Source organism: Gopherus flavomarginatus, chromosome 7 (assembly GCF_025201925.1).
Source record: "Gopherus flavomarginatus isolate rGopFla2 chromosome 7, rGopFla2.mat.asm, whole genome shotgun sequence".
Lineage (NCBI taxonomy): Eukaryota > Metazoa > Chordata > Testudines > Testudinidae > Gopherus > Gopherus flavomarginatus.
Window position 1 is genome coordinate 58,207,045 of NC_066623.1, and position 26,841 is coordinate 58,233,885.

The following is a 26,841-nucleotide window of genomic DNA, read 5'->3' on the forward strand; positions in this document are numbered from 1 at the left end:
GACCCTCCATATACGATCTTCCACAAAGATAAGGCACAGCTATGCCCGCACCCGGCTTTTCTTCCCAAGGTGGTCTCTACCTTCCATATTAATCAGGATATTTTTCTACCAGTCTTCTTCCCGAAGCCGCACGCATCACGCAGGGACCAATAGCTTCACACCCTGGATGTCCGCCGAGCCCTCGCCTTTTACATCCAGAGGACAAAACCCTTCAGACGCTCGCCCCAGGTATTTATAGCAGTGGCGGAGTGTATGAAAGGTATGCCTATATCTTCTCAGAGGCTCTCATCATGGGTAACGTCCTGTATCCGGACATGCTACGACTTGGCCCATGTCCCGATTGGCCGTCTCACCGCCCACTCTACTCGGGCTCAAGCCTCGTCGACCGCCTTCCTGGCGCACATTCCCATCCAGGAGATATGCTGCGCAGCTACCTGGTCATCAGTGCATATGTTCACATCTCACTATGCGCTCGTTGCGCAATCGAGAGACGATGCCGCCTTTGGCTAAGCGATCTTACATTCCGCAACGTCTCACTCCGACCCCACCGCCTAGTTAAGGCTTGGGAATCACCTACTGGAATGGATATGAGCAAGCACTCGAAGAAGAAAAGACGGTTACTCACTTTTGTAACTGTTGTTCTTCGAGACGTTGCTCATATCCATTCCACACCCGCCCTCCTTCCCCACTGTCAGAGTAGCCGGCAAGAAGGAACTGAGGAGCGGCGGGCCGGCAGGGGTATATAACCGGCGCCATGGCGGTGCCACTCCAGGGGGCGCCCTGCCGTCCCACTGAGTGTTGCTAGGGTAAAAGTCTCCGAAACGTGCACGCGGCGCGCGCACACCTACTGGAATGGATATGAGCAACACATCTCGAAGAACAACAGTTTCAAAGGTGAGTAACCGTCTTTTTCCAAAAGTCTCCCAGGTCTACCCAGGATAATTCTGGGGATCTCCATTTTTTTCTTGTTCAGTTATTCTGCCATGTTAAAATCCAAACAGTTCAGAGATGAAGATTTTTTCCTTGTGTGAATACTTAGATTTTTTTCTGAGAGAAACTTTGACAGGATCACTACCTATGTGGTACATTGTGTATACTCCTGTAACTAAATAACCCATCAAATGAGAAAGAAGCCTCCTGTAGTGCAAAAGAAGAACTATCAGGAAAGTGCTAATTTCTGAGCAAAAGGTCACTGTGTGGGATGGTCGGTGATCAAAGATTCTAAATGCATGTCTCACTCTGTAATCAAAAAAAGAGCCAAATGTTTGCTATTACATTATAACAGGAGACAGATAAGTGAAAACAATGCATGTGGCACACCATTGGTGTTTATATGTACAAGAATGTATTCAGTTTTTATGAAGTTTAAACCATCACTTTTGACATGTACTAATACACAAGTGAATTGACCTGGCTTCCAGCTATGCATCTGTAAGCGTTCAGTGATGTCTGGGGCTTTACATGATATCCACTGTATCCCCCTTGTCTGTTTGTTGACCTCAAAGAATTTCTTTAGTTTAATGAGGCATGAATTAGGTGGTGGATTTGTATAATTTTCGATGGCGCCTAGAATGGGTCTAATCCCCCTTCCACCCCCGCACTCCCGCCTTGTAAGGCGATATATATTTTATTAAATAGTGTAAAAATGGACTGGAAACCGTAAGCGTTTGTTTCTTTATTGCACAATTATCACTATCATAAGAAAAATGATTTAACTAAGAATATCAACATTATTAATACTCTTTTGAATACAGAAACGACCATACACTCTTTGATCAATAACCCTCAAAAGCAAATACTTTCTAAATTAAAACAAATATAGCTCCTCCTTTTGCTATGTTCTTCAGGAGGCAGCAAATACTTTTCGTCATTGTTTGGTTCTTGAAATGAAGTCATCCAGGAGACTTGCAATGTCCAATTCAGAGGTAGAGTTCTTATGAGCATGCATAAATGCCAAGTGATTTAGACGTTCTTGGCCCATTGTCGTTGGCAAATAATTTTTCAGTTGGAGCAAGCACTTGAATGATTGCTCAGCGGTGCAGGTTGTAGTCGGAATTGTGCAGAATAATTTCAGGAGAATTGTAATGTCTGACAACATGTCACTCAAACCTTCGTTTTGTTTTAGAAATTGCTTCACTTTACTGACTGAATTAAGCTGGCAGTTTCTCGATGTGCAAATATCACTCAACATTTCTAAATGAAGAAATAGTTTCTCCGTGTTAATGTCACCACGGAAAGCTTCACTTATTGGGACAATGTCCTGTTTTGAGCCATTTGCTGCCTCAGTTATAAGCTTCTCCAATTTTACTGGGAATTAAAGCTTTCTGTTGAAAACCTCTATTTAATGGCAACTTTGCAAGCATCAATGATCTAATCATATATTTGATGAAAATACTCTTTAGGATCACTGAAGGTGTGAGGAAAGCTTCCATGGTCGAGCCATCTCGATGACCCGTGTTTTCTCGGGAGTGTAGGATCATCTAAATAAAGATTTCTTGCCTTCTCTACTGTTTCCCAGAAGTGATTGTATGATGAGTCGGTGCACGTCCCACTAAACACCTCTCGCAACAGGCCAACTTTCTTAATGCTTGTCAGTGACGTGTTTGGACTTTGAATTTTTCCATTAGCTTCTTCTACAGGACCCATGGCTTTCACAAGAACTGTTAGTGTAAAGTACATTGAAAAAGATTAAAGTTGCTCTGAGAATTCACTACATTTTAAGCCAAATTCATTGGAAGAGTAACTAAGTTCATGGAGGCAGTTCATCATAGCCTTGTAGTTGTGGAGCGGTGATTTAATGCTACTGATCCTTAGTGTCCATCTTGTTGGGCCCAATGGTCGTAAAGAAGGTTCCCCTTCACTCTGAATGTTGCCATACGTTTTGGTGACTCCCTGAAGGCATTGATGAGATCTTTTGCCATTCAAAACATATAATGACACTCTTGACTATTATGCAGGGCATCTTGCGTGGCAACGTTAAGAGAATGTGCAGCACAGTGCACAAATTCCGCTCTCGGCTCTCAATCCTTCACTCTGGCTTGGACCTCAGTAAATTTGCCGGACACATTACTGGCTCCATCGTAACACTGCCCCCAGCAATCAGAAAAGGGGCAAATCACACCTGAGAAGTGTATCTTCCACAATTTTGAAAAGAGAAGCAGCATCCATTGCATCAGTTTGGTAAAACCCAATAAACTCCTCATAAATATCCCAGTCTTCACTAGAAAAGAACCTTAAAGAAAAACTTATTTGTTTTCTTGACAAATCGGTAGTATAATCCATTACAATGGCATAAAATGTAGAAGCTTTTATCTTTTGCACAATTTTTCTTAGAACCATCATTGCCACCATTTTGATTCTTTCGTTAATAATCTCATGTGACAGCCACTTGTATTTTGTGTGATTTAAGCTACTGTCTCAGTTCCTCAGAATCTGTACTGTGTAGCAACAAGAGCTGCATCAAATTTGAATCACTCTCATTATGTCCACCTAATGATATTCCTTGTTGAGCTAGGCACTGAACACTGGTAAAAATGTTGTGCAATGCAATCCTAGCTGATTGTGATTCTTTTCTGCAACTGCTGACATTAGTGCAGAAACATTTGCCTGTGATTGCAGAGCAGCATACTTCTTTACTGCTTCCTTGTGACAGGAGGATTTTTCGTGTGATGTAAAACCACACAATGTGTGTCTCCAATCTTGAAATCCAGATAAAATGAATGTTGGTTTGGCCTTCTTAGAAAATATTAAGATCTTCTTTTTCAGAACAGTTTTTTGCAGACTGAGCAAAAAGCTTGGTTTAATTTGCTATTGTACTCCAGCCGCTTAAATCTTGATAGCCAAGATTGCTGAAAACTCCTTTTCTTGTCTTGTAGATTTGCCGCATCTTTCTTTTGTAGAACTTCAGTTTGACAGCTGGGTGTCGAACTCAGGCCATCACTTGATGAACTATCCTTTTCTTCTTTTTCTCTGGGTAACTTTATTAAGAATATATCCATTGTTGCTTATTAGTGGTCCTACAAATCAAGAATTTGTTGCTGGGATAAAATGAAGCTACATGTCAGTGCCACAAGATTACAAGGGTCAATTAAAAGTGGAAAGTCAGAAGCAGCGCTCGCCTGCTTCAATATATTATATTTTTGTTGTACCTGTTGTGACGAAATGGGAATGTTCTTAATGTTTTCTCTGTATATTGTGTGGGTGCCTCTGTTTCCCCTGCAAGGTGCCAACTGAAGGTTTTGGAGAACAAAGAAATCAGGTGGCCTCTTTGTCCGGAAAAGAGACAAAGGCCAGAGGAGGGGCTGGAGGGAGTGTCAGTTCAGAGCTGGCTGGGGAAACGGGGAGAGACCCAGAACTTTGGTCTGGGCTCCCCACCCCCCAAGATGGACCTGACTGAGGGGTCCTGTTTTCTGTACCTACAAGCTCTGTTTTTAGATTGTGTTCCTGTTGTCTAATAAACCTTCTGTTTTACTGGCTGGCTGAGAGTCACGTCTGACGGTGGAGTTGGGGTGCAGGACCCTCTGGCTTTCCCAGGAGGCCCGCCTGGAAGCTCATGGTGTGGATGGGCATGCTGAATGCTCCGAGGTCAGACCCAGGAAGGTATAAGCTTCTTGCCCTGGAGACAGTATGCTCAGAGAGAGGAGGCTTCCCCAGAGTTCTGACTGGCTTTGTGTGGAGTAGTTTCAGAGCATCCCAGCATCCCCTTCCACACTGTGTGCTTCCCGGGAGTCTGCACAGGCACTAACATTCCCTCCTCTGGCCTTTGTCTCTTTTCCAGACATTAAGAGGCCACCTGATCTTTGTTCTCCAACACCTTCAGTTGACACCTTGCAGGAGAGTGGCCCAGCCCATCAGTTGCCAGGAGAGAGGGTGTTGGCCGTTCTCTGTGCAGACAGCATCATGCTGGCCCTCTAGGGCTCTACAACAATCACACCCCCTTACCCCACCATCTAGATCCTGAAGAAATGCATAGGGGAAACTGAGGCACCCACATAGTATTCAGAGAAAACGTTAAGAATATTCCCACTTCATAACACCTGTATACAGCCAATTATATACTTTAAAGGGTGTAAAATCATCAAGTATTGTGCTAAACACAATGATACCTCAAACTGACTGCCAGATTTAAGTTGCATGTTTTTCCCCTCAGGTGAGGGCTCTGGGGTGGGGCTGGGAATAGAGGTTCACAGTGCAGAAGGGGGCTCAGGGCTGGGGCTCTGGGGTGGGGCAGGGCCAAGGATGAGGAGCTTGGAGTGCAGACAGGCTGCTCCAGGGCTAGGGCTAGGGCTAGGGCCAGGGAGGATCACCCCTCACCCACTGGCAGCAGCAAGCTCCAGAGGAGGGACCCCTCCCTCCCTTCCCGCAGCACACTCAGTCTGCACCACTGTCACTGCACATGCTCCTAGGGCTCCTTTCAGGTCCAGGAAGCCTCCTCGCCGCCTCTATGGTGGGTACCTGGATAGGGTTGCCATTACATGTGGCCTCTCCTGCTGCTGCCCCTCATCATAGCCTCACTTGGGGTGGGAGAGGGGGCTGCCCCTTACCCAGTGTGGGGCAGGAGTGGGGGCTGCAGGATGGGGGGGCAGTGGGGTGTCACAAAATTCATCCAAGTCCCAGCTGCTCAAGTCTAGGAAAGCCCCCCACCCCCCATCTCCTCTTTGGTGGGTGGGTGCTGGGGGGGGAGGGAACTGCCATCACATGTGGCTTCTTTCCTCCCCTGCTGCAGCCTGCTGCCCCTCACCGTAACCTCACGGGGGATGGGGCTCCTCCTTGCCCAGCACAGGGCAGGAGTAGGGGCTGTGTGTGAAGGTCAGGTTGTGTCATAACTCTCCTAGTCAGATCTGAACCTTAGAGTTCAGAACATGGGAAGCTAGCGTGAAACGTCCAAACTTAATTACTAGCTTGGATCTGATATCGCTGCCACCAGCCAGAATTCCAGTGTCTGGCTCACTCTAGTGTCCCCAAAACCTTCCCTGGGGAACCCCCAAGACTCAGATGCCCTGAGTCTCACCACAAAGGGAAATAACTCACTTCCCTTCCCCCTCTTTACCTCCTCCCAGATTTCCCCGCCCTGGGTATTCTAGGATATTCCCTGCTTCAAGTCCTTGAAACACAAGTACCGAGAGATCAATCTCTCTCTCCCCTCACCCAGAGGGTATGCAAAGTCAGGCTTAGTAAATCTAACACAGAGATTCTCTCTTCCCCCCCTTGTCTTGTTCCTCCCACCAATTCCCTGGTGAGCTGCAGACTCAATCCCCTTGAGCCCCCACTAAAAAAAAATCCACAGGTCTTAAAAAGAAAGCTTTATATAAATAGAAAGGAAAATGGTCTCTGTATCAAGGTGACAATATAGAGGGTCAATTGCTTAACAGAAAAAATGAATAAACAGCCTTATCCAAAAAGAATACAATTTAACACATTCCAGCAACTACACACACGTAAATACAAAAAAAATATAAACCTGTTGTCTTACTATCCTTGTACTTACAACTCGGAAACAGAAGATTAGAAAGCCTGGAGATAGAAAGATCACTCTCAGAGCCGAGAGGGTCACCGAACCAAGACAAAGAACAAGGAACTCACACCCAAAACTTCCCTCCACCCAGATTTGAAAAAGTCTTGTTTCCTGATTGGTCCTCTGGTCAGGTGTTTGGTTCCCTTTGTTAACCCTTTACAGGTAAAAGAACATTAACCCTTAGCTATCTGTTTATGACAGGTTGTCACAAAATTCACTCAAGTCCCAGGTGCTCAGATCTAGGAAGCCCCCCTCCCTATCTCCCCTGGGGAAGGAGAGTGCTGAGGGGGAGGGGGCTGTCATCACATGTGGCTTGCTTGCTTCCTTCCTCCTCTGTTACAACCTGCTGCCCCTTACCATAGCCTCACTGGGGGTGGGGCTGCCCCTTGCCCAGTGTTGGGCAGGAGTGGGGGCTGTGGACAGGGGCATGGATCACAGGGTCAAACACTCACTGAAGCCCCAGCAGCTGCTCAGGTGAGTGAGGTCCACTCCAGAGGTCTCCTGGCCGGAAGCCCCCTTGGCATCTCCTCCAGGTGGTTGCCGGGAGAGGGGAGGAGAGGGGATGGGGAGAGCTGCCAAGTATGTGTGTGCCTCCCCCTCTGAGGTGCTGCAGCAGCCAGCCTGCTGGCACTGCTCTTGTGCTATAGCCCTTAGGCGGCGGCAGCGGCAGCAGCCGGTGTAGTGTAGGATACCGCTTCATGTAGGAATGTGCTACATCGGCAGCACAAGCAGGCAGAGGAGAGGTGCACACCTCTTTCTTTCAGGCAGGGACGGTCCGGGGCAGGGCGGGGGATGTGCCAGGGGGTGGTGATGGCAGGCAGGGTCTGGGGCCTGCTCCAGGCAGGGGCCGGGGGAGAGACCCAGCTCCAGATTATTCATGGAGTAGGGCCCCCAGCCCTGAATATTCCTCAAGCCTGGGCACCATGAAAGAATAGAACTCGCTGCCCATTACAAAAGCCATGTTGACTCTCTTTCCCCCCAACAAATTGTGTTAATCTATGTGTCTGATAAATCCGTTGGGGTGTTTTTTAAACTACAGTTTCAACCAATTTGTCAGATACTGAAGTTAGGCCTATCGGCCTGTAATTGCCAGGATCATCTTTGGAACCTTTTTCTTAAAGTCAGTGTCACATTAGTTATCCTCCAATCATTTGGTGCAGAAGCTGATTTAAATGGTAGGTTACATACCACAGTTAGTAGTTTGCTCACATTAGTGATGGATATGTCTGTCCAGAGGTGGGAGCTTACGTGGGTCCACTCCATACTCAGAGTTCATGGTCGTTGTGGGACCTGTGTCTGCTTATTAATGTCAGGGAGCTAAGGGCTGTCCACCTAGCCTGTCAGGCTTTCCTATCTTAGGTAAAGGGAAGAAGCCTGTTTGCCACTGTGTCATCTGTGAGAACAATGTTGTGCCTCATCAGGCAGTGAGGAGTCCACTGTTTTGTGCTTTTTCATGAGGCAATTCGCTAATGGAACTTTTGCATTGCCGATTAAATCAATCTCAAAGGCTCTTACTTTCCAGAGGTGCAAAACAAGCTTGCAGATCGTTTGAGTCACCAGGAGTGATCTCTCCACCTGGATGTAGTTAGGAGTGTTTTCTATCAGTGCGGGAATCCCCAAATAGACCTATTCACAACTAAAGCCAACAGGAAATGCCACTAGTTTTGTTACCTACAAGGTCGCAGTCCTGTTTTCATCACAGGCACTTTCCTACTATCCTGGTTGAACAAACCCTGCTATGCTTTTTCCTCAAAGTCCACTGCTACTCCAAGTTGTTGCTAACCATAGAATGAGACCTCCCTGGGTTATACAAATAGCCCCAGCCTGGCCCCGGCAGCACTGGTTCTCCAATCTGTTGGTGGAGGCTCTGATTTCACTTCTTGTTGGACCCAGACATAATTTTGCAGGATCATGGTTGGCTGCTCCATCCAAATCTGTGGGCACTTCATTTAACAGCTTGGAGGCTCCATGGCTAAATCGTGCAGAGGAGTCTTGATTGGAGCAAGTTCACCATGTCTTGTTAAATAGTAGGTAGGCTTCCACCAGGACTACTTAAATTTTGAAATGGAAGCATTTTTTCATCTTATCTCATCAATTTGAGATTTCCTCAATCCGGCATAGCGTGGACTATCTATTGTACCTAAAACATCAAGGGTTGGTGATTTAGTTCTATCCAAGTCCACTTAACAGCAACATCAGCTCTCCATCTTCATGTGAACAACTGTTCTACATTTTCCAACAATATCACAATCAGATTTTTTTAAAGGCCTGTAAAAGTTGTATCCTCAGATAAGGAAACGGGTTCCTCGCAGGACTTGAACTTTAATTTTGTCAAAGTTTATGATACTTCCATTTGAGGCTTTAGCAGTGTGCTGCTTACTACATCTATTAATGGAAGTTGGCTTTTTTAGTAGCAATCACTTCAGCCAGGAGGGTGGCTGAGCTGTGTGCTCTGACATTTGAATCTCCTTATACAATTTTCTTCAAGGATAAAGTGCATCTATGCCCTTATCCAAGATTTCTCTCTAAAGTGGTATCTAATTTTCATGTTAGCCAGTCAATTTGCTTGCTTATGTTTTACACAAAACCCCATGCCAATAGAGAGGAGCACCATCTGTGCATGCTAGATACTAGAAGACCTTGGGCATTCTGTATAGGTAGGACTAAACAATTTCATTTATCAACCAACTGTTCATGGCTATAACAAACAGGATGAAGGCTTTTCCTATATCATCACAGAGAATTGTGAATAGCCTCCTGTATTTGTGTATGTTATGATCTGGCTGGCATTTCCACAGCAAGCAAAGTAACATGGCATTCCACGAGATCGCAGTGAGCCTTGCCAGTGTTTCTTGCACAAGTCCCTATCTAGGACGCTTGTAAAGCAGCAATTGTAGGTCCCTACCTTCACATCCCCATTCTGGAGACTCCTTTTAAGTTTGGATGAGTTGTGCATGTGTGTAGATTCTCATGACTTCTGCTTTGTAGCTTGTCATGTACAATCACTCAAAGAGGATAAAACAGTTACTAACCTTCCATAGTTGTTCTTCAAGATCTGTTGCACATGTCCATTCCACAAGTTGTATGGAGAAAAGGAAAAGGGGAAGGCAGGTTTAGGGGAAGCTGGTGGCATGCAGTGGCAAAGGGTGTTTGAGCTGCACTGACGGGTAACACTGAGGGAAATTTTTCCAGTGACTGAGTGTGGGGTGCGCAAACACCGAGTGGAATGGACATGTGCAACACATCTCAAACAACAGTTATGGAAGATTAGTAGCTGTTTTGTGTTTTTTTTTTCCTTGCTTTTTCAACGCCTGATTGATCTCTTATCTTTGAATGAACTAATCCAGGGATCGGCAACCTATGGCACGTGTGCAAAGGTGGCACGCTAGCCAATTTTTGATGGCACGTGGCTGCGGGCTGAGCCACTCAGCTTGCTGCCGCTCTGGGGTTTCTGCCACAGGCTCCTGCCATCCGGGATCCCGCTGCCAGCCCCACTCAGCACCCACTGCTGGCCTGGGTGAAGGAACCCCAGGCTTGCAGCGGTCTGAGACCCTGGCTGCTGGCAGGAGCTGGCGGCCGGAACCCCAGAGTGGCGGTGGGCTGAGCCACTCAGTTGCTGTTCTGGGGTTTCGGCTGGTGGCCCCTTGCCATCCAGGGTCACCGCTGCAGCCCCACTCACCTTGCTTCCAGTTGGAGTTCCAGCACAGGCCCCCTGCTAGACAGGGTCCAGGCCTCCTGACCAGCTCAGCCCTACCAGCCGCCAGCTCCACTCACCTCAGCTGCCGATCTGGGGTTCCAGCTGCTAATCTCCTGCCAGCCGGGATCTGGATCTCCAGCCTTGCTCAGCCTGCTTTCCGGCCTGGAGTCCCAGCAGGCCACCCTAGGCTCTTTTCCTGGCCTTGGATCAGTGCTCTGCAGCCTCTCCACTGTGGCCCACTGTCCCCAGCCTGGGACAGTGAGGATTGCACACGAGGCAAGAGGGGGGTGCAGCTCAGCACCTCCATCTTAAAATTGCTCGTATCATACCACGCTGCATTTGACCTTGTACCTGCCTTCTATTGCCATTTTTTTTCCCCACTGAGAGTTGAAGGGAACATTTGACAACATAGCAGCTCCTAAGAAAGCGAAGCTAGATGTCCGATCATTTCAGCCTGCTTGGACAAATGCATTTTGGATTTATTGAAAAGAAGGACCATGCTATTTGTGCTTTCTGTTATGAAAGTGTTTGTCGCACATCAAGTGCTCAGCAACATTTCTTGATGAAACGGAAAAGACTGAATCAATCAAAAAGGCAGTAGGAGCCTATGAGAAGCAAATCAATGTTTTAAAAGCTTAAGTGTAAGTAAAAATCAAGCTACAGAAGGAAGTTACAAGATTGCACAGTGCGTTGCTAAAAAGGAAAGCCGTTTACAGATGGGGAATATATAAAAAGTTTTTCTCAGCAGTTTGGAGATTTTGTTCTGTGACTTGCCAAATAAAGATACAATCTCATCTAGAATAAAAGAACTGCCCATCTCTGCCAGAACAGCTGAGAGACGCATAAGTGAAATGGCAGAAAACATTAAGGAAAAGCAGAGAACTGCATTGAAAGACACAGCCGTGTTTAGTGTTGCAGTTGATGAGAGCATGGATATAAACGACATTCCATGTTTGGCAGTTGTTGCAAGATATTGTGCTTCCAATGAAATTCAAGCGGAATTTTGTTGCCTAAAACCCCTGCATGTCGCAACAAAGGGGGAACGTATACTGGAAAGTTTTGTAAACTATTTTGAAAAACAAGGAATTGACATCAGAAAAATATTTTGTGTTACAACAGATGGTGCTCCTGCCATGGTCGGAAGACAGAAGGGATTTGTAAAGTTACTTGAAGATCAGATTGGCCGTCCGACAGTCAAATTTGACTGTGTCGTCCATCAAGAAAACCTGTGTGCTAAAATTTCTTATTCAGAGCTTAATAATGTGATGGATACAGTGGTGCGAATTGTGAATTTCCTTGTTGCTCGATCTGCTTTGACTCACAGACAGCTTCAAGCACCGCTAGAAGAGATGGACAGTGCTTATAACTACATCCCACTTCACAGCAACATTCGGTGGCTAAGTCATGGCAAGGTTTTGGTGCCCTTTGTAAACTGTTTTGGTGCAATTGAGGCCTTTTTTGTGGAAGAAAGAACAAAACTACCATGAACTGGATGATGACAAATGGCTGTGTAAGCGCATGTTTCTAACTGATATCACTTCTCACCTAAACGTACTCAACTTCTGTCTCCAGGATGCAGGGCTAACAGTTCTGGATCTTTATGAAGCCTGGAAAGCATTTGTTGTGAAACTAGCAGTTTTTTCCAGGGATATTCAAACTTCTACTTTCTGCTACTTCTAACTCATAAAAGAGCTATCGACACATTGCACTGTCAATGTTGATGAGATTGGAAAGTACATGCAAGAACTGGAATCAGAATTTTCTGACAGATTTCAAGATTTCCAGCAATTTGGCCCAATGCTTTCTTTTCTAATTAAACCTGAAAAGTTCAATGAAAGCCACTTGGATTTGTCTGTATTTCAGTGGATGGGTGTTTGAAGATTTCGAAATGCAACTCATTCAGAGTTAAAAAGCTCAGAATTGTGGACATCAATGTCTGTGGATCTGCGGAGTGCACTTAAAGCTACTGAGAGAGATCATGGGGCCTCTATTCTGACCTGCTGGACGTCCCTGCCAGTGAAATTTAACTGTTCAAAGAAAATTGCATTTGCAATGCTTTAAGCATTTGGACCCGCATTCCTGTGTGAACAGGTATTTTCACACATGAAATCTGTCCTCTGTCCCTCTCGGAGCCAGTTAACAAGTGATCACTCAGAAGCCTGCGTGCAGCTTAAAGTATCCAAACACGTGCCAGACATTGGGAAAACTCAGCAAGGAAAAGCAAGGGCGAGGATCACACTAAACGGATAAAATCTGCATTTTAATTTAATTTTAAATAAAGCTTCTGAAACATTTTGAAAACCTTGTTTACTTTACATATAACAGTAGTCTGGTTATATAATATATAGACTTAGAGAGACTTTCTCAAAAACGTTAAAATGTATTACTGGCACGTGAAGCCTTAAATTAGAGTGTATAAATGAAGACTCGGCACACCGCTTCTGAAAGGTTGCTAACCCCTGAACTAGTCAGTGAGCTGAGTGGTTGAATAAACTGAAATAAAGAAAACGTTGTCTGCATCTGCAGAAGAAACTGCTGCTATCCAAAGCTGGTTTAGCATACCAAAAAAGCCTGGTTCCAGGTGTTTGCCAGTGTCTTTCACCAGTTCAGTGATATAACTTTCTTTAAAACTTGGCAGCAAACATGTACTGCTCAATAGTACTTTTAAAAATTTTCTTAATTTAAAATTTTATTTTAATAGGTCATAATAAATTTAAGCTTTAAAATAAATTATCATTTTAATTATAAATAGGTTTATTTTAAATACAGGTTTATATTTTTTTTTAAATTGGGTTTTAATAGAAGTCCAATTTTCTTTTTCGTTTCGTTTCGTTTCTTTAAGGTCAACTTTTTTATTCACCATGGGGCGGCTGGTGGTAAATCCTTCTCCAGTTCATGAGCTTGCAAAATGAGACAAAACTCATTTCCAAAGAACCTCCCAGATTCTGGCTATGTCTGCACTGGAAATCTTAAGTCTTGGCTATACTTGAGAGTTACAGCACTGTTGGTGGCTTTACAGCGCCGTAACTCACTCCCCGTCCACACTGGCAAGGCACATACAGTGCTGTATCTCCCTGGCTACAGCGCTGCTTGTACTCCACCTCCACGAGAGGAATAAAGAGTATAGCGCTGCTCCTGCAGCGCTGGGGTGCCAGTGTAAACAGGGACTAATCTTAGTACGCTGTGACTGACCTCCGGAACCTTCCCATAATCCTTTTAAGTAAAGATTCTGCTCTTTGTTTTGTTGTGATGCCTCTGTTTGTTTTGTTGTGAACTCCGGGCTCCGGGACCAGCTTATCAAAAAACCAAACACAGCTCCTGTTTGCTGTGAACGAGCAGAGGCAGGCAGGGGGCTCCCTTTGGAATGCCCCAGCTAGTGTTTGCTTGAAGAGAGGGGAAGGGAGGGGGCTTGAGGAGAGAAGCAGCACAGCGCGCAGGAGGGAGGGAGTGGGGGCAGGGGGTCCGTTTCGGTGAGGCTGCTTATCAGCTGCTGTTTGCTTTCAGTGAGTGAGAGAGGAGTGGGGGAGGGCGTCGGAACTTGCAAGGCAGCTGCTGACACAGTGTCGGCTCCAAAAATCCACACTCTCTCTCTCTCTCTCTCTCTCCCCCACACTCCCTGTCATACTCTACCCCACCCTCCCCTTTTGAAAAGCATGTTGCAGCCACTTGAACGCTGGGATAGCTACCCATAATGCACCACTCCCAGTGCCGCTGCAGATGCTGCAAATGTGGCCACGACAGTGTGCTTGTAGCTGTCAGTGTGGACAGACTGCAGTGCTTTCCCTACTCAGCTATACAAAGACAGGTTTAACTCCCAGCGCTTTACAGCTGCAAGTGTAGCCATACCCTTACAGTGGCACAGCTGTACCGCTGCAGCTGAGCCACTGCTGGGTCTCCCCTGTAGACTCTCTATGCCACTAGGAGAGAGCTCTCTCACTGGCATAATTAAACCACCCCCAATGAGAGGCAGTAATTGTGTCAACAGGAGAGCATCTCCTGCTGACATAGCACTATCCACACTGGTGCTTCTGTTGGTGCAAATTATGTCAGTCAGGAGTGTGGTTTTTTAACACCCCTGACTGATAAAAGTTTTACCAAAGAAGTGCTAGTGTGGACGTAGCCCAAGAGTTAAAAGGTTGTTTTTTTTAAAAATAAATAATCTAGTCACACTTAAAAGTATTCACTGACCCCCCCAAAGAACCAACCTTCAATAATGCAGAGTTAAGGTATCTCGTGCCCTTCACTGACAAAAGCACTGGTAGGGACAGTGCTGTATCAGTGGGAGATGCTTTTCTGTCAATATAGCTACTGCTGCTCATTGGGGGTTATTTAAATATGCCACACGGAGAGCTCTCCTGCCGGCATACAGCAGCTGCACAGGAGAGCTTTCAGCGGTGCAGCTGCAGCTGTGTTAATAGCTGCTGACTGCGTGGGTGCTGCAGGGCTGGAGCACCCATGGGGAAAAATTAATGTGTGCTCTGCTGTTCGGAGGTGTTAACAAGCTTGGGAGTGTGGGTGGAGGAGCAGGAACATGGCACGCTTAGGGGAAGAGCAAGGCCATGGTGGGGATTTGGGGAAGGGGTTGGAATAGAGGTGGGAAGAGGCGGGGCATGGGTGGGGCCTCATGGAAGAGGTGGAGTGGGGGCAGGACTGGGGGCAGGGTGGGGGAGGTGGGTCGAGCACCCAGGGAAAAGTGGGGAAGTCAGCGCCTATCGCTGTGCTGCTGTAAGGTCCAAAGTGTAGACAAATTCCAGTCTGCTGTTCTTTCCTCTAGGCCACATGATTTGGATCACTAGTGCAGTTCCATGTCTCCACGATTCTAGAACACTTAGAATAATTGTTCTTTAAATAGAAAAGTCTTGTCAACCTCAGCTGTAGTAGAGCTAGCTCTCTGCTTTAATACTGTATGAAGTTAATCATCAGCAACTGCTTTGCTATATCCTGATTCCCAGCACAAGATAATCCTGAAATACAGGAGGCTCTAAGGTGTGAAGTGAGCCATTCATCTCAATATGATGGTCTCAGCTAATGAGAGTATGCCTTAGAGATGAGTACAGCCTGAAACAATAGGTCTGACGTGAACTGCTCCATTCATCTCAGTGGGTGTTCCATCCCCCTTCCCCAGTGTTTGAGAAACCTGTGATGTGTATAAATCATACTTGATTCTCACCTTCTCGCTCCAGTCTCAGCAGTGTGTTCTTGGTGCATGCTCCTAGCATGTCTATTCTCAGCTCCCCACCTCAAGCAGCAGGGCCACAGAGCTTGAACCCCAGTTGTCAGCTCACGCATAGAGCAGGGAGAGACTGGCACAGACCCCTTCAGAGGGTCAAGGTCCCCCAAATATGGGCTCTTGGCTCCTCTGTTCATGCATTCTTGCATGCTCTGTGTACCTTGTGACCATTAGGCATGCACCTGAAATGAAAGCTAAATTCTTTGGTGAATATAGTTCTGAATTTTGCTCTTCTAAAAGGGCAGTGGAGCAGACACTAGTTGAGGGTAACTCTTGAGCGATTAAGACTCTGTTACAGGATCGGAGCACTGGTTTGATCCCCAAGTCTGGGCAAAAAATACTATCAGCCTTAAGAGAACTGTTTTTTTAACTGTACCCTGTGCCCATATGAGGCACACCAAATTTCAGGGCAATGTGAGTAACCATGCGGGAGCATGATGTAAAAGAGTCGAGCTTTAAATAGAAAGCTGGTCTTGCCCTTAGCCTGACAGTCAGCTATAATAAACTCAGAGCTTCTCTACACTTGTCACTGCACCAGTGCAGTGGCACAACGGCACCGGTTACTGAAGACACTCCATGCCAAAAGGAGAGCGCCTCCTATCACTGTTAGTACTTCACCTTCCCAAGAGGTGGTAGCTGTGTTGACAGGGGAAGCCCTCCCTTTAACACAGCGCTGTCGATGTTGGGGGTTAAGTGACTCTAACTATGTTGCTCAGGGGTGTGGATTTTCCACACCCCTGAGCAATGTAGTTATACTGACACAAGTTGTAGTGTAGACCAGGGCTCAGCAAGGTTCCTTAAATGTTTTTACTTAGTTTTATTTCTCTAGTGCTTATATAGAAGATAGAGTGAACGAGAGAAGAAGATACTAAATCATGGTTTGTCTGTTCTTGTTTAATTGAAAAATAATAGCTAAGACAGTAAAATAAAATACATTTTTTCAACGTAACCCCTTCACAAAGAATCACAAAACAGAAGGTATGCAGAAATCAAATAAGCAGGTGGGTGAGCCTGAAAAAATGAGAGGCTTTTTAGAAACCCAAACTTTTGTGGACAAAGTTAATGAATAGAAAACTTTTTAGCTTTTCTGCACAAGAGCCAGGAATCAACTATCTGAATATAGTATTGTGTTTGTCTCCCATAACTTTTTAAAAAAGACAAATGATCCCTGAAGTTGTGTGAGGGAAATCACACATTTGCCCTTATCTGACAATTGCAGTCACAGCTCCCTGAAACGTGTGTCCAACTGTTTGTTTTTAGTTCATTGAACTTGCTGCTTTAAATAGTGCTATCCTTCTGGTGGATCCATGCATGCATTGTGAGAGGCAGGGGCTGCTTCCTTGCATGACTGCGTGCAGATACTATGGCAGAAAGCTATCGCCTCCTGCTGCACCCTCTACCGATTAACTCTTGGCCTGAGGTCAGAGTCAACTTTGAGCACTGCTGCTTTTGAATGGTGGTGGTTAAGGAGGTAAGGAACTTGTTTATTACTGTAATTCATTTTTAAGTTGCATTTTGTTTTCCTGTTTTGTTGTGAGTGGGTTTTTTGAAGCTGACCTAATAGTTTTCTTCTCTCATGATTCCTTCTAGGATTCAGAGAACAGGAGTGGTTCCTGTCCATATTGAAGACTTGCTCCCCGACACTTCTGTCTTACATCTCATCTGATGCAGTGGGGTCCAAGGGATGTACCAGTCTTCAGGCGATGGAAGTGGGGAAATCACTGGGTGCTGGAGCACTATGAGGAGGTAATTTGAGATCTGAGATTAATCTGGGGATCATGAGGATTGGGGAACTGCCTGACTGTATCTCTTCACTAATGCCCCTCTGTTTTCCTTTTCAGAATTCAGGAATGTGGAGAGGTGCATCAAAGCAGCTACTTCATTATTGTGCCAACACGTACTAAGAGAAGTACATTCACAGGTTGTAATTGTGTAGTGGCTGCTGAATTTGTCCCTTTTTTGTTTTGTATTTCATGTGAAGCCTCTGGAGGAGAAAACTAAACAAGAATATATTTAAACTAAACTTTTTTTTTGTATTTAAAGTTTTTTGTAAAAGCTGATAAAATGTTTATTAAACATATCTTTTGTCCCTCATTATTGCTCTGTGGATTGTAGCTACTGTGGTTGGGTTTATACTGGACAGAGTTGAGACCATCCAAGTACATCGACTGCTTTTGTGCAACTGATGTGTGAACAGAGTTGGCATGTAACCATTATTGATGGGTTACTGGTGTCTAAACTACTTGTAGTTGCATGGCTGCTCTAAATTGCATCAGTGAACCAGCTCAGCATAGATCAGGCAAGCATTGGTGGAGAGGAGAGAGATCATGAAAGCCTCAGGATGTGGGCCTGTATTTCAAACCCTTCTTTTTTTTTTTTCTTTTCTTTCCTGCAATGACCTTTTAATTATCAGATTACTCCTGGGCATGTTGAATTACTTAAATTTTAGTTCTTGCAGTTTCTTGCTCTTTAGGATTACATATTTTTGTCAGATATACTAATGAAGATTACTGCAAGTAATTTAAAATGTTTAATATTAAAACTGCAATAAAAGGCCACAAGACAGACACACAATAAAGTTAATACATTCCATGGAATTTTTATCAAAAAAACACACTCATAAACATGTATAGATAAGTTTTAAAGTCCTATCGAATTATTTATAGTTACGTTAAACCGTTTGTTTTCCAGTTAATTGCAGCCCTGACACAGTTCTGACTTGACTTCTATATTTTAAAGTCATAATTCATAAATAGCAAATTCAGGAAATGTATTTAATCTATACTCTGATTATCTACAGATGTAGATACCAATAAAAGCTAAGCTAGGATCTGTTTCTCTACACTAGGGGGCACTAATATTTCATGAAATTGAAAACAAAACAAATCTTTATTATATCAGTAGCATTCATATATAAATAAATTTTTTTATTGCTTTGACAGTCCCAAAATATTTCTCATTACCAAACAGTTTTTCTGTGCAGAAATGAAAACAACAAGCAGCATTATTATAAGAATACAGTTTCTGACTTCTTTTCATTTTCTCGTAGGAATGATTATTCTGTTGCCTTGGAAATGAAGTGACTACCCTGCTGCTGTAAATGTAGGGCAGAAGATCAATGGTGTGAGCAGTATGGAGCTAATGAACGGGCAGTCGAGCAATGTTAATATTGCCGCTACTGCTTCAGAGGTAAGGATTGGAAACCTACAGCCCCCTATTAGTTAGTCAGATATTTAAATCCATAAAATGTATAGGGTTACAAACCGCATTGCCCCCATCCCCCGAAACAGTGACTTCTTTTTCTTTCTACAAAGATACATAGTGAAGCAGGGTCTTTATTCTGTGGATTTTGTCTCTGACATTTGATGGTTCATATTTAATTTAGTTCAAAATTCTGGGTTTTTAGACTGCTTACCAGCCAGGAGCATGATTCAGCCTGTGTGGATTTGCCACAGGCAATAAGTGCCTCTCCACAGTTTCTGTGGATGTGGTAGAAGCTTTTCAGCTCTTGTTGTGTCTGATTATTCTATCGCACTGTACTTGGTGTGTAAAAGGAATCTTATTGAAAACTCTTATGCAGTTCCAATTTTTATTTTATACTTAACTTTTGAAAATAATTTCAAGCTCAGTAAATAGGTAAGGCTTTGGCACATTTTTGTTTATGATGCACCTCATATCAGTTGCCTTCACCAAAACTTTGTGTCACCGCCTGGATGCCTCAGGTGGCATGTTAGAGCCTCTCTGAAGCACACACTGTAGTCTTGCTTATGGTGGAGCATCTCTCTTTCTGTTGCTTGTCTCAGTCCTCTTGGTGCCCCCACCTTGGGCTTTTCAGAGTCTTCAAATAGATTCTTGTTTCCTAGGTCCTTCGCTTATAGGCAGTATGTTACACAGACAGCAGATCCTATGGTGGGTTACTTGACTGCCCTTTCTCATTTAACAGCAGTTACAAAGAGACGAGATACTTTTAATGTGGATAAAGCCATAGGACATTGATGCTGCTGAGCTATGTGCTTGGGAAATGGGCTCCTACCTTTTGTAGTGGGTTTTGGTTTTAAGGGTAGGGGCTTGCTATATCTTATTCAGTACGCTGTCTTTATCTTGAGGAGACCTTAGGATGTGAGGGTTACAAGACAAATGTCTGTTGCTTCCTGGATGATCAGGATGAATCATAGGGTTCTCCATAAATATACTTCTTCAGAGATGGATATTGTGAGTAGAAATAACACACTCCATGTGCTTCTACTAAGAACTAGAGATTGACTTCCATCCGGAAGTTACTCACTTATTTTTTTAGGTTTCTCATTCAATTACTCTTGGTCCTTTTACAGCTGGTTATGAAATCTGCATTTGTAGTAGCCATTAGTACTTCTCAAAGAGTGGGTGAGGTAGGGTGTCTAATAGCATCACCCCCCCTCACCTCCTTCACAGTCATCTTTAAAAATAAGGTCACGCAGTGACTATATCCCAAGTTCATGCCCAAGGTATCTTCGGACTTCCACATGTCAACCTATCCACCTTCCAGTTTTCTTCCCTGAGTCACACTGGTTTTTGTAAAGGAGATAATACGTTACATATACTTGATATAAAAGTCTAATGCCCTCCTGATTTAGACAGGACTAAGCCCTATAGGAAATCTCTCAGATTATTTCTCTCCATTGCAGGGAGCTAAGGGATCTCTGATTTTCAAGCAAAGACTCTCTGGGTGGATATCTGGCTGCATTACTACTGCTATGAATCTCATGATCTTCAACTTCCATAGAGTATTTACTCACTCTTCTTCAATAGTCTTTTCTTAAGAACCTTTCCCATTGCAGAAACATGTAGAGCCATGACTTGGACATCCATTCATATGTTTGCTGAACACTCTGCTGTCACTCATGCCTGAGCTTCTAATGCCATATTTAGCTCTACAGTTCTGTCTTCGATCCCAGACTCCCTCTGTAGAGAGTTCCGCTCAATAGTTGGCTACAGTGGAGCACCCATAGTCCTTACTCGAAGAAGGGAAGGTTACTCACCCTGTGCAATAATTGTGGCTTTCCAAGATGTGTCCCCCTATGGGTTTTCCACTACTCGCCCTCCTCCCCTCCACTTCATAGTTCTTTACAACTGGTTCCACGGCAGAGAAGGAACTGAGGGCAGTTCCCCCATGCAGCTCTATTCAGCCTCATTGTAAGGCATAAGGCTGTAAGGTGTAAGGGGTGCATGTGTGAGCCCAATGCACACTGCTACCTAAAATCTCCAATCTGAGGTGCATGGAGCACCAACGCACCTAGAGTAGAGCACCCACAGGGGGACACATCTTGAACCACAGTTACTGCATAGGGTGAGTAACCTTGTCTTTTTCATGTGCTTTAAGATTATGCTGCATATTTTTTTTTAATTTTCTTTTTTAAGCTGACAAATGTAGATGAGAGAAGAGGTGTTTAAAGTGGATACTGCTTGCCATTTCTGTTAATATACTGAAAACCAAAGGATGTTTGTGGGTCAGAATTAAAAAAGACAAAACAAAAAACTAAAATTGAGTTCACCACAGTTTTAAGACAACTTGCTTTTGTCTATATCCACATCTTTTCCCCTGTCAGATCTATACTCATTGTTTTGCTGTATGCAGCGTTGTTGTAGCTGTATTGGTCCCAGGATAATAGAGAATCAAGGTGGGTCAGGTAATATCTTTTATTGGACCAATTTCTGTTGGTGAGAGGGATAAGCTTACCTCGAGCTCTTCTTCAGATCTGGAAAACTAACTTGGCCCAGTCTGCACTATAGTTATGTTGACGTAAGGCAGCTTACATTGACCTAACTCTGTTAGTGTCTACACTACAGTGGTGCTCTTGCCAATATAAGTTGCCCACTACATTAACTTAACTCCACCTCTGTGAGAGGCATAATGCTTCGGTCGATGTAGTTAGGGCAGCATAGTCTCCATGTGGACACTGCGTTACTTACATTGTCTGACTGTCATCCTTGTGTGGGGCTGACAGCTGAAGCTCTGCCCCCACACTGACAGCTCGAGCTGTCAACCAGGCACAGGGCTTACAGCTGCCTCCCCCTCCAGTGCTGATGGCTCGAGCTGTCAGTCCAGCATGGCGCTCACAACAGGAGCTTCACCCCCTGCCTCCTAGCCTAGGGCTGACAGCCCAGTGCAGGACATAGTTTCACCGCAGGGAGCGTACCAGCTGTGAAATTGACATTTTTGTCAGTTTCACAGCTGCTATTATTTCAGTTTTCTCTGGCTGTGAGCCCTGCACTGTTGTCAGTGCCCTACTATAATCGATGCAAACAATCCTAGGATATGTCTGCACTACGGGATTATTCCGATTTTACATAAACCGGTTTTATAAAACAGATTATATAAAGTCGAGTGCACGCGGCCACGCTAAGCACGTTAATTCGGCGGTGTGCGTCCATGTACCGAGGCTAGCATCGATTTCCGGAGTATTGCACTGTGGGTAGCTATCCTATAGTGCTCGCATCTCCCCCGCCAATTGGAATTCTGGGTTGAGATCCCAATGCAAAAACAGTATTGCGAATGATTCTGGGTAAATGTTGTCACTTAATCCTTCCTCCGTGAAAGCAACGGCAGACAATCATTTTGCGCCCTTTCCCCCTGGATTGCCCTGACAGACACCATAGCATGGCAACCATGGGGCCCGTTTTGCCTTTTGTCACTGTCACCGTATGTGTACTGGATGCTGCTGACAGACGTGGTACTGCAGTGCTATACAGCAACATTCATTTGCCTTTGCAAGGTAGCAGACGGTTACCATCCCTATTGCACCGTCTGCCATACCATTGTAAATTGGCGATCAGATGACAGTTATCAGTCATTCTGTACTGTCTAGTGCTGTCATGGGAGATCCTGGCTGGCCTCGCTGAGGTTGGCCAGGGGCACATGGACAAAAATGGGAATGACTCCCCAGGTCATTCCCTTCTTTATGTTTTGTCTAGAAATAGTCAGTCCTGCCTAGAATATGGGGCAAGTGTACTAGAGAACCAGAAAACACAGCCGCTCCGTGTCAGAGCCCCAGAGATCCCGCAGAAATGATGAACTGCATGCTATTCAGGGGGGTACCCCGCAACAACTCCACCCGTTGCTTCCCTCTTCTCCCAACCCTCCTGGGCTACCGTGGCAGTGTCCCCCCATTTGTGTGATAAAGTAATAAAGAATGCAGGAATAAGAAACACTGACTTTTTGGTTAGATAAAATGAGGGGGAGGCAGCCTCCAGCTGCTATGATAATCCAGGCAGTACAGAATCTTTTCTTGAGACATGACCGGGGGGGGGGGGGGGGCTGATAGAGCTCAGCCTCCAGTTGCTATGAAGAGAATGGTTACCAGCTGTTCTGTACCATCGGCTGGGAATGACCGGGAGTCATTCCCATTTTTGCCCAGATGCCCCCGGCCAACCTCACCAAGGCCAGCCAGGAGCACTCACGGGCTGATGATGACAATGGCAGATGGTACAATGACTGCTATCCACTGGAAAGTGGATGCTGGTGTTCAGCGCTGCAGCACCCCGTCTACCAGCAGCATGCAGTAGACATAGGGTGACATTGAAAAAAGGCGAGAAATGTTTTTTTCCCCTTTCGGGGGGTGGGGGGGGAGGGGGAAGGGTGTAAATTGTTGACACATACCCTGAAACATCTGGGAAAATGTTTTTGACCCTTCAGGCATTGGGAGCTCTGCCAGGAATGCAAATTCTTTTCGGAGACTGCGGGGACTGTGGGATAGCTGGAGTCCTCAGTACCCCCTCCCTCCCTCCCTTCATGAGCGTCCACTTGATTCTTTGGCTTTCCGTTAACACTTGTCACACAGCACTGTGCTGTGGCCTCTGTCTATCGTAGCCTGGAGATTTTTTCAAATGCTTTGTCATTTAGTCTTCTGTAACCAAGCTCTGATAGAACAGATTTGTCTCCCCATACAGCGATCAGATGCAGTATCTCCCGTATGGTCCATGCTGGAGCTCTTTTTGGATTTGAGACTACATCGCCACCCGTGCTGATCAACAGGGCAAACAGGACATGAAATTCAAAAGTTTGCGGGCTTTTGCTGTCTACCTGACCAGTGCATCAGAGTTCAGATTGCTTCCAGAGTGGTCACAATGGTGCACAGTGGGATACTGCCTGGAGGCCAATACCGTCGATTTGCGGCCGCACTAACCCTAATCCGACATGGCAATACTGATTTCAGCGCTACTCCTCTCTTCGGGCAGGAGTACAGAAACTGATTTAAAGAGCCCTTTATATCGATTTGAAGGGCCTCGTTGTGTGGACGGGTGCAGGGTTAAATCGGTTTAACGCTGCTAAATTTGGTTTAAACGCGTAGTGTAGACCAGGCCTTAGTGAGGATGTGGAGCACCAGCAGAAAGAGGCTAGTGTGGACACCAGCCCCTGATTTAATTGCTGTGGTGGCTGGAGATTGATCTAACTTAAATTGATCTAATTTTGTAAAGTAGACAAGCCCTCAATGTCTCTGCTAAATATGATATTTGAACAGCTTGTTTAGCTTAAGTAGTTAACACATGTTTCAAGGGACTGTTCAAACTGGAGTGATCAATTAATACCCTTCCAGTCATAGGGAGGGAAGGAAAGGAAGAGTGGTGCGAAAAGCAGCTGTGTGTTAATGGATTACAGATTGTGCTTCACCCAGTGACTCCCCTTCAGTTTGTCACGCTTCTTATGTCACATTTAAATTTAGGCTGCAGTGTTGTCAGAGTGCCCATGTTACTGTTTCTTCTGTGAAATGCCTAGCACACTTTGACGTTGCCAGATAATTATGGGATACTAGTTGTGCCTCCAATAGTTAAGGCTGAGCTGAGTTTTACACACAAAGCAGGGATTCATCTTCAAAGTTGTGTATGAAAAATACATTGTATCCTCCCCAAAATTACTGTTTGAGTATAGCAGGGGGTAGTCAATTTGTTTTTTGTCAAGGTCCAGATTTCTTGGACAAGGTGAAGTCAAAGTCCAGACTCCAGAGAAAATAATACCCCCTCCAACAATAATGATGAGTAAATAAGATTTCAGGGTCTGTTCAAAAATGGCGTCTAGTTTGAATTTGGCCCGAAGTATGCCAGTTGACTACCCTGGAAGTATAGAATGAATTTTCTGAGAATTTTACAAGCAAATGCATTAGTCTGAGTTAAAATTAGTATTGTGTAAAAATTAAATTACGATATTTGAAATACTTAGCACTCATTGTCTGATCTTTTGTTCTTTCATGATCTCAGTAATGGAATAATAGGCTCTTCAAATGTGTCATAGTTAAAATTTACTGAAATCTTGTGCATGGGCTGTTTTCCCCACTGTGTTAGTCATAACTGAAAGTTTCTTCTTCAGTAGAGATGAACAAATTTCTTTTGTAGAGTGTTCCACAAAAAGCTGCCCCTTTCAAAATGGCTGCCATCTCCCTCTGTTCTGTATTGGACTGAAGCCTCAGCTGCCCTCAGTGGTCATTTTGAGAAAGTACCACTGTTCAGTGAACAGATACCTAAGGCCTGGTCTACACTATAAGTTATCTGTAAACCTTTTTAAAGGTAGCCATCCTGCAGCAAAAAAACTTCAGGACCAGACTTCAAAGAGAAACTGCTGAGCTTCAGTTCATCTGCAAATTTGACACCATCAGCTCAGGATTAAACGAAGATTGTGAATGGCTAGCCAACTACAAAAGCAGTTTCTCCTCCCTTGGTTTTCACACCTCAACTGCTAGAAGAGTGCCTCATCCTCCGTGATTGAACTAATCTCGTTGTCTCTAGCCTGCTTCTTGCTTGCATATATATACCTGCCCCTGGAAATTTCCACTACATGTATCCGATGAAGTGGGTATTCACCCATGAAAGCTCATGCTCCAATATGTCGGTTAGTCTATAAGGTGCCACAGGACTCTTTGCTGCTGTAAACCTGTGTTGGCTAGGAGTTGATTTTTACTAATATAGTTATACTGGTGCAAATCCTAGCATGGGTGCACTTTATACTGGTATAGTTTATTTTGCTCCCTGAACTGGAATAAGCTATGCCAGTATGAACATTTCTATATCTATTTAATGGCATCCACACAGCAATGGGTGTTGGGAGGGAAGTATCTAGTGTAGAGTAAAGTCCCGAGTGTCTGCCCCCTGACAACATAAAGCTCCATCATCTTCCCTGAGGAAGTTTGGTTGGCTTCACTCTCATTGCAAATGTAAGATAGTGGCTATTTTACAAAGGCAATTTCTTTGAAAGTTTCTGTTGAAGGAGATTTTATGCATCAGTCTCTTAACACAGAGGTCGGCAGCCTTTCAGCAGTGGTGTGCCGAGTCTTCATGTATACACTCTAATTTAAGGCTTCACGTGCCGGTAATACATTTGAACGTTTTTTAGAAGGTCTCTCTATAAGTCTATAATATATAACCAAACCACTATTATATGTAAAGTAAACAAGGTTTCCAAAATGTTTCAGAAGCTTTGTTTAAAATTAAATTAAAATGCAGATCTTATTAGTTTAGTGTGATCCTTGCCCTTGCTTTTTCTTGCTTAGTTTTCCAATGTCTTGTGGCACCTATTTAGATACTTTAAGCTGCACACAGGCTTCTGAGTTATAAGTTGATAACCGGCTAGCAGGAGGTCAGCGGCTGGAACCCCAGATCGGCAGCTGAGGTGAGTGGTGCTGACGGCTTTTAGGGCTGGAAGCCTGGATTCTGTCTGGCAGGGGGCCTGTGCTGGAACTCCAAGTGGCAGCGAGGTGAGTGGGGCTGCGGGAACCCCGGCTGGCATGAGGCCAAAGCAGCCAGAACCCCAGAGTGGCGACAGGCTGACCACCCCCGCGCTGGGGTTTCCACTACTGGCTCCTGCCACCTGGGGTCCTGTCCCCCAGGCCAGCAGCGGATGCTGAGTAAACGACTACACAAGGTGCAAGACAGTAAAGATCAGGTCAAATATCTCCAATAATTGAGATATTGCTCTCTTAGAAAGCAGTCTAAATGTGCTGTGATGTATTTGGAAACTGGATACCAAGGCAGGCTCAATTTGTTTAGTTGCAGGCCAATAGTTCAGGTTTGCATGATTAATCTTAGTCATATATTTCGGAATTAAATAACCCTTTAGAGAATGCCGCCATAAAGCCTGATTGTTTATAACATGGCTACCTCTCTGTTAGGCTGAGATACCATTGGGTTTAATTACACAAGGATTTTTAAGTTTTAAGTACAGTGGCAGTCTGTATCAGTGTGATCTTTTGTAGCTGCTATTTTGCTTGTTCAGTTACTTTTTTTTTCTTCAGAATAATTTGAGTTGTATCAAAAGTGGCTGATCATTCCAGGCTACTTCAGTGAAGCAGTCATTTCTGTGTGCTGGTAAACCAATAAAAAGGGCTTTTAAGAAGAGAGCGTTGCTGTCATTTTACTCAGCACAGTAATCTGAGT

At 44.7% G+C, this 26,841-nt stretch overlaps 1 protein-coding gene across 7 annotated transcripts in view; it reads left to right on the forward strand.

The window, feature by feature from the left end:
* Positions 1 to 26,841, forward strand: part of RALGPS2 (Ral GEF with PH domain and SH3 binding motif 2) — a 283,620-nt gene that overhangs the window by 36,065 nt on the left and 220,714 nt on the right. For 4 of the 7 annotated variants that reach the window (XM_050963223.1, XM_050963226.1, XM_050963229.1 and 1 more), the window contains exon 2: positions 18,491 to 18,630. In XM_050963223.1, coding sequence (XP_050819180.1) covers positions 18,574 to 18,630 — 57 coding nt within the window. In that variant the 5' untranslated portion in view covers positions 18,491 to 18,573. Of the gene's footprint in view, positions 1 to 16,701; positions 16,913 to 17,031; positions 17,188 to 17,282; positions 17,363 to 18,490; positions 18,631 to 26,841 lie in introns of those variants that run through there. The other 3 variants (XM_050963225.1, XM_050963224.1, XM_050963227.1) reach the window with 3 other exon arrangements.